The sequence below is a fragment of the Anoplolepis gracilipes genome, chromosome 6, assembly GCF_047496725.1.
Source record: "Anoplolepis gracilipes chromosome 6, ASM4749672v1, whole genome shotgun sequence".
NCBI lineage: Eukaryota > Metazoa > Arthropoda > Insecta > Hymenoptera > Formicidae > Anoplolepis > Anoplolepis gracilipes.
Window position 1 is genome coordinate 9550218 of NC_132975.1, and position 8645 is coordinate 9558862.

The 8645-nt window shown below is 38.1% G+C and overlaps 1 protein-coding gene across 1 annotated transcript; it reads left to right on the top strand.

Annotated features, from left to right (window-relative positions):
• The first annotated feature begins 688 nt into the window (after positions 1-688).
• Positions 689-8152, top strand: LOC140666801 (uncharacterized). The gene is made up of 3 exons (XM_072894344.1): positions 689-2093; positions 5664-5845; positions 7422-8152. Exons 1-3 carry the CDS (start codon positions 1208-1210, stop codon positions 7638-7640), a joined length of 1287 nt encoding a protein of 428 aa, XP_072750445.1. The 5' UTR covers positions 689-1207; the 3' UTR covers positions 7641-8152.
• Positions 8153-8645: the final 493 nt, after the last annotated feature.

Genomic DNA, 8645 nt, shown 5'->3' on the forward strand with positions numbered 1-8645 from the left:
TTACTGAATTTAGTAATAACGAATTCAACTTTAATTTACAAATTAAAATTTACATATTTTTGAAATTAAATAGCGAAAAGAAGAAAAAGTCTTGTTATTTATTTCTATCTTCTTATAACTCAATTCATTCAATAAAATTCTTGTTATTAGTGTTCTCTTGCCAATATCTTTATTATAACTAAATTTCCCATCAAATTTTTAATTGAGAAAAATATAATTTGTTAAAATATTTATTATTAAAGATATAATGCAATAAACATATGAAAATATTTTGAAATGCTTCTGAATACTTGCACGTTGACATTCTTCATTGTTTAATCCAAACATTATCTTTGCTTTAGCGTAACGACAATTGAAACCTATCTCATCCGCACTCTTAATTTTTTTTCAATCTTAATCACCCCGCCTAATTGCTCAATTGCACTCATTACCGTCTCCGACGTAGTAAAGCAAGTGGCGATTAAATCTCTCCTTCCGCGTTGCGCTCCCTTCATCCCTCTTCCTGCATCCCTCTCCCCCCCCCCCTCCCGCTCCGTGACGGCACGTCGCATTTGCACGAGAGAAACTTATCCCTCTCGGCACAAAAATCGCTGTATAGATAATTCCGCCTGTTCCTGAGTCCCCAGCTATGGGGCGGAGCATCGCGAGGAATGCCCCTGTTGCTAGTTTCCAGCCCCGTTGGTAGTTCCCAGCCCCGTTTTGATCTTCTCCTTCTCGTTCTATCGTTCGAATTTCCCACTCTCACGGGAGATCTCTCTTGCTCCGACGTACGTTCAGCCCCACCACGGACACCCGGCCGCAGGCAAAAGGAAAAATCAGGGCGGTGCTGGCAGAGCGGTCAGACTCAGTCCACACGGAGAGCTCGGCTTGGCTGGAGGCTACCGGAGCTGACGGTCAACGATCATTGATCCATAAGAGCTGTCAAACGTCGGACGATGTCTTTGGCGTGAACGATGTGTCTCGTGCGCGTCGTTTTCCGGAGCTGACCATTGGCGAACATCGAACTGAAATAATTTGCGAATTCGTGAAAGATTATGCGCGAATCAGTGAAGAGTGCTTTAAAGAGCAGTGAAGCACGTCGAGCTTTTTAATCTATCGTGGAATGAGCGGATAAACTCTCGTTCAGACACGAAATATCGGAACATTGTTGTTGCAAATACCTAAGTAGTGCTAATCGGCACAAAACGTGCCCGATCGACGTTCGAGAATGACAGTAATAAGGATGACTTCGCCGGTGACGCCTGGATCGACCAGTCCGGATTCGTCAAACGAGGCTCAGGCGCTACAAGCAACCTCAAAACCGGCTCATCGATTGAGTTTCTCCGTCGCAGCTTTACTAGCGGAAGATACCAGGAAGACAGAGTCCCCGACAAAACAGGATGCTCTCTTAATGTCGTCCAGGTCATCATCTATCGTCTCGTATTTGCCGATTCGACAGGAACCTCGTATCACCATCAACACTTCGATGCCGAAGCATTTTTGCGATTTGAAAACATCGAGGTATACTTCATCATCGTTGCCTAATCAAGAAACTAGATTGAACCATTGTGTCTCTCCTCACAATGCTTCGGACTCGGGGACTCCACCAAGGTATCCCGAAGTGATAGATTTCGCTTGCAGTATCGAATCACCTAGCAGACGATCGACCTCTGGTAGTGTAGATTATCGAATACATGCATCTACCGACATGAGAACTACTCCGGAACCCGTGGTAGGCTGTTCCTCGTTACCAAAAATCATCGGCAATCATCAGGATGCTGGCTCGCAGTCACCTACGAACAGTTCTCATGGTGAAATTCACTCGAGGTGTTCAGAGACGGACGACATCGAGGAGGATGATGAAAGTAGACTAGTGGACGTCGAGGATCTTCAACATCATCCGTCCAGTCCAACTCCTGTTAGACCAACTCCAGCTTATCTTGGCGGTTTCTCCACTCTCGGTGGTATACCCGGTGGTATTCCGCCTAATTTTTACCCTGCAGTCTGGGGTGGCGGACATCAGAATGCAGCCGCAGCCGCTGCAGCCGCTGCAGCAGCCGCAGCCACTGCCAAATTCTTTCCTGCTCATTTTTCTCATCATGCTCCTTTAAATGGTGAGTGTCTTTTACTTTAATATATTTTCTAAATATTACTTTTATTTTTTAAATATTAACTAAACGGTTTTATTTTGGTATTTTAATTTGTTTTTAATTTATGTTAATAATTATTATAATCTATATATATATATATATATATATATATATATATATATATATGCTAAGGTGAGAGAATGATATTTGAGGGAGAAATCTCATTTTCTTTTATATTTTTAATAATAGTTCCTCAAAGTAACGTCATTAATCGTTCTAGTGTTAATTTTATAAGGTGCGACGACAACTGTGTTTGGAATAGTCTTTAATCTTTGGCGAAGTGCCAATCTCCTTTGTATTTCTCGGTAGATTCTTTTCATGGTTCATTGCGGCTAAAGCGATTACGTGGTTACAGGCGCGGTTTACGGACGACGATTTCTCGCTGCTATATAAAATCCAGACAACTTTACTCCTTATCGATACGTAATATCGGACGTGATGATATTTTGAAAACATAAACTTAGCAAAAGAATATCTCGCGATAATAATCAAACAAATATACTTTCTGTTTATTATTTTGTACAATTCGATAAATTAATAGCTTTCAACAACTTAATAATTATTATATTAATTATCAGTTTTCAAATTATAGAGTCCAATTGTAACGTTAAATAATTGTTAAATAATTAACGCCAATTTATAAACATATACATTGTATTTTTACAATTGTGAATAAATGTCAGCGTTGATTAACTAAGCAATTTGCGAATTACAAAAGACGATCGATGAAGAAGCAATTTGCATTATTATTTTCATCAAAGAGCCCACTAACAATAAAAATGGGCTGAATTTTAGCAGGAGTGAATTTTATATTTTGCTCGTGGATTCTCTAACTTTCGAAACAATGGGTGATTATCGCAGAAAAGAGTTCCGAGACAAATCGAGTAATCGACGAACGAAAATTGATTCTCTCATGGCTCCGGCCGCTATTAAACGATAGCCTACCGTCGCTCGACCGAACCGAACAATTCTCGTGTATCCTCGCTTGATCAGTGACTGTTACGAAAGAGATTGTAATTTATGGATAAAATATTTTCCCAATATTATGTAATAAAATTTGCTTGATCTTTTTTACATATTTAATTATTTATATTACTGAATTTAATTTATTATTTCGTATATATATATATATATATATATATATATATATATTCATATCAAATAAATTATTCGTAATTCATGTTAAGTATTTTATAATATTCTTTTAAATGTTTTCTCTTGATATAAACTTTTTAAATTTACAAATAATTTTTAATATAATAATTGTGTGAATTCATTTCTTTATAAAAAAAACTTTAATTACAGCGTACTCTGCATTATTAATTTGCATTGTTATTGCATCTAAAAAATTGAAAAGAAAACAAAACATACAGATATAAAATAATAATTTTGGTAAGGAATAAAGATGGCTTTGCTTATGTTCTCTATTGTCGACATGAAAAATTCTAGAAGAGATCCCGTGTAGAATATACGCTATATGGGCGAAATGCCATAATTCTAAAATATGAACTCTCGTAGAGAGTACTTTCACAGATCGGCGCACCCCTTCAAAGTTTTATGCCACCGCTTCTTTTACCGTGATTATCCTAAATAAGTGATTCTGCCATAAGAGAATTTACTGATACAAGCAAAGTACAGGCAGCTTTATATCTTTAAGTAATTCAATTCAATTGTTGGGGAAAAAAATATATGTATGCATATGCGTATATTGCATTGAAAATTATATTATAGTGGTAGCAAACTAATGATTTTTGTCTATTTCTTTTTTACTTCATTTTTGAAAACATTTGAAATAAAAATTTCTTTTCGCGAGAAACGTCGAGCTACCGATATTCAAACGCAGTAGAGAGCTCAGATACGATTTTATCGACAATGTTTGTCCTTTCGATCGTTACGCAACGCAACAAAAGGCACCCAACCATTCGATCCGTTCTTTCCAGTTTGCACTCCGTCCGATGATCGTTGCATTCGTGGAACACCGATATCTCGGCGGAATCAGCTAATTATTTCGAATGCACATTCCCAATCGGTAGCCCCGGATTGAAATCAGACCTCGCGTTTTTGGTGGCCCCTGCGATGCGGAAAGATCACCGAATGCCGAGACTAATTGGAACCCTTAGCGAGCGGTGAGGAACGTATACAAAGGACAATTCCCGAAGTAGAATCGAGCATGGCGCATACTACCCTGTTGTAAGTCCGAGTTGATGCGTAGAGAATCCTGGATCAGTTAGAGAGAGGAACGAAAAGAACAGGACGAGGAGAGAGATGAGTGAAGAGCGATTCCGACGACGAATTTGAAATTCAGAAACGGCAACTGCCAAGACGACGACGACGTGGCCTTTTGTCTCGTCGGAATCTTGACTCGTTGTTTGGTACAGAAGCTGTTCACCTCCGCTCTACAAATCTGTCAATTGTCTCGAGACAAATCTCGAGGAATATAACCGATATATTCCGATACCAGACCTCTCTGTATTCCTGTATACGCCTTACGATGGCTCGACACGGTCCTCGATTATCTGAATGTAGCACAGAGACAAGCGTTCAAAGATATTCTCTATATATGTATGTGTAACTTTCTAGATATTTAAATATATACAGAATGTACCCGAGAGATATTTTTCCTCATCAACTATATTTTATAAGATATAAATTAACGATTGCTTCGTATTAGAAAAAAAAAAAAACAATTAGATAGTATCATAAATCATTAAAACGAGACGCAATATTCTTGTTTACACTTCTTATATACTTCTTCGTGTATGCTACATAAGATTAATTAATGTGAGAACTTTTTATCTGCGTCATACGAAACTATCGCCTTTCTGAATTTTTATGACTTAATCAAACTTGAGACTCTCACGAGGCTTCTTCTCACCTGATTCATAATGTTAATGTTGCAAATTTGACAAATTAATACTAATAAAATCCGAATCTGTCTAAAGGGATTAGTATACTTATGTTGAGCACGAGATCGTGCGATAACCACGGCTAACAAAATAACGCTACACTTCATCATTTACTCGAACCGTATTCCCTAGCGTGCAATTAACCGGCACGACGCGATGCTACGGCTCTTTTTCTAAACGAGCAAGAGCGAAGAATACCAAGCTCACCAACGACGCCTTCCCTCGCGCGAGCAGGCGTTACGATCGGCGCTCTTATGCGAGCGCGGTAGCCGCGGCCGGGTTGTGTAGAAACAATTCGCGGCCGGAATTTTGCGGTCGGCCGGCAAAAAAGTAATGAGACCAGTTTGCGGCGCCGTTCCGACGGAAAAATTATGAATTGCGCCCTAAAAAGATGCGTTTGCCCTCGCCGGGCTATTCGAGTCCGTTGGAGGCCGACAAAAACGGGACATTGCGGTCTCCCGGCCCTTTCCTCCGTTGGCCTACCTATCCCGCGAAACACCTTCTCGCGGGAGGACTATCTGTGTCCGTCAGTTTGTTCATACGAGCATAATGCTCGTCCCGCTGTTCATGCACTTGGTGCACAACATGCACTTCGACTGAAAGCGTGTTTCTTTTTTTTTTTTTCCAGAGAACGGCGAGCCGGCTAAGCTTAAGTGCAACCTGAGGAAGCATAAGCCTAACCGAAAGCCCAGAACGCCCTTCACGACGCAGCAGTTATTGGCCCTCGAGAAGAAGTTCAGAGAGAGGCAATACTTGAGTGTCGCTGAGAGGGCAGAGTTCTCGTCGTCGCTGCATCTCACGGAGACACAGGTAAAAATCAATTTCATATCAAAGTATATATTGTTCAAAACACGTGTAAATTGTGTAACGAATAATGAAATGCTAAATTTGGCACGCATCAAATTATTCTTAATTAACAATAATGTCTACTGCTTGCAATTTTTAAGTCTGTATATAGATATAAATATTCGCTAATAAAATGCAAAGAGGAAACAAAGATGGCTTGTTTACCAGCAAGGATCGCTTGCCAAGTAACTTTCCTAATCTTTCATGCAAAGTGTACGATTACACAACTTTGCAAAAACAAATGTCTCTTAGCACTAATTAGTGAGTAGGCTATTAACTCGTTCAACTTGTCGATGTTTATTCTACAATCATCTTAAATTTAAAAATGGTTTATTGAACCATAGTCACGGAAGAATATTTAATCCATTATAAATTCCTCGCTTGTTACGCAATCAAATTAGTACATTTAGTATCCGGTCTACGCCACGGGAATATTATAATTTCTTCGAAACAGCACAGCGGCCGATCTCATGTGGCGTCCGTTAGGGCCTGAAATTGCCACCGGCACTCTCTCCTTTCTCGTATCTTTCGCCACTTTTATTTCCTCGGGGCCGAGTGCCATTCACGAGTCAAAACAATTCGTGCGTGTCTTTCAAGGCTTAGTTATGGCTGCGCGGCGCGGCGGCTTTCTGCCAGATGCCCGGTAATTAGCGCACGTAAATGCGCGTTATCCGAGCCGTCTCGGTAAAGTACAGGGGCAAAGAGAAGATGGTAATTTTATTAATAGACTACAAATTGCCTGAAACATGCGCGTTCCGCGATAGCACGCGATGACCGACCAATTATCTCCGGCTGAAATCCCGATTCTCTGGCAGCGATTTCCGAAACGCATTTCGCGTGCCTTAGCGCGTGCGTATGAACGGTAAACGCGAAATCAACCCCGCTTCGTAACGATCCGACAACAACGGCATCGATTATTCGATTAAGATAGACGGCGATAAAATTACGGCGAGGGATAACGGTTTGTCTATAGTCGCAGATGTTACGCGTCGCTACGATATTATCGTGAATTATTTTTGTCAGTTCTTCTTTTTCTTTATCACGACGTCATCGAGATGTTGTTTGCCAAAATTATGTCCCGAAAGTGACATCTGGATGAAATTTAATGCCTTCTCTTTCAATTCATTTTAAAAACTTCAGAGTGCCGACGAATGTTTGAGCCACGGATTCCATATAAATAAACGAAGTTATACGCTGAAATTATATGCTGCCATAAAATTGAAATTTATTTTCATTTTAAATTAATGGAAATCTTGTGTTGATATATTTAGTCGATTAAAATTGATATGTAATAAAATTAATAAAGATCATTGATATTCTGTGATAAATGTTGCAGACTCAAACTAATTTTAGCTTATAAACTTAATTGCTTGGGAACTGCGACTCGGATGTAAATTATTACATTCCGAATGATTACTAAATCTTGTCAGAATATTCGCGAACACGAATAACCATATCTCGCATTAGTCATCTTGTCGAACCTCATACCTCATCACCTCAAATACGCCGTATATAAATTTGAATTGATTTATTGTTGCAGGTGAAGATCTGGTTTCAAAACCGACGTGCCAAGGCGAAACGTTTGCAAGAAGCTGAAATCGAGAAGCTGAGGATGTCGGCTGTAAGGCAACATCATACAGCGCTTTACGGTTCCCATCCGGGACTTTTAACTTCTGCGGGACTTTACCCTGTAGGATTGCTGTCTCATCCCGGCTTAACACCTCATCATGCGATCACCCAGCATCCCGCAAGAGAATGAGAGTTGGAACGTTTGAACAATACTGGTCAGAAAAACAGGTGGATTAACTTGTCATTGAATTATACCTTGTGGAGTGATTTATGGAAAAAAAGCAGATTTAAAAACCACACAATTGTAAAATGTGGCAGCATTACAATAGAAAAATATCTTTTTTTTTATAGTCATAATCGTTTTAAAATGATTTTGAAGAGGAAAATCTCGCGTAATCGGCTTCACCTTCTCCAGTATTAGTTTAAAGAAGGAAATGAGGTATCTATTGAAAAATTTTTGCTTAATATCGATTTCAATTCGAAAAGATTAGAGAAACTGTTGTAAATAGAAATGTAAATAGTACTGATTGCTTTGTATATAAACATCCAGTGAACTATTCGAGAAATGGGATTACATTGCATCGTAAAGTGCAAATATTGAAACGAATGAATCTCGATACTTCGGAAGAAGATTCTTTTTCCAATTTTGTATAAATGTAAAGCAAACATACAATGAATAGAAAGAGTTTATTTAATAAATTGTATTATCATAATCAGCAGAATTTATTCCCTCTAACCTAAGATTCCTTACCTCTTGTCTTGCTAAAAAGAATATAAATCTAAATTAGGAACATAAATAAACTTAATTATGAATTACATAACATAATATATGTGTGTATTCTAGTATACTAATTAATACCTATACTACGTATTATTTCTCATGGAATTCGAATTAAATTTCTGCTCTATAATTCATATTAGGAGGTATTAGAATATTTTAGTAATATTTCCTTAATAATAAATTCTTTAATTATTTAATGGCGACTAAATAAATATTGCGTTCTTTTTTATATTCTTCGCAAAAAAATATTAAAATAAATTTCATATAAATTTCAATTTTTAACAATTTTAATTTTCAGTATCAAATATGTAAATCCACTAATATAATCCTCTATTAATAATTTCATAATTATTCTTTATTTTCATCAAATTTTTATCAAGATATTATCAACGGGAAACTCAGTAGTGAAACATC

What these genes read in the sequence shown, in the direction of transcription:
- LOC140666801 (XM_072894344.1), top strand. Translation starts at nt 1,208, where the DNA reads ATGACAGTAATAAGGATGACTTCGCCGGTGACGCCTGGATCGACCAGT. An exon ending in TCATCATGCTCCTTTAAATG is followed by an intron (nt 2,094 to 5,663) that starts GTGAGTGTCTTT and finishes TTTTTTTTCCAG; the next exon opens with AGAACGGCGAGCCGGCTAAG. An exon ending in TGCATCTCACGGAGACACAG is followed by an intron (nt 5,846 to 7,421) that starts GTAAAAATCAAT and finishes TTATTGTTGCAG; the next exon opens with GTGAAGATCTGGTTTCAAAA.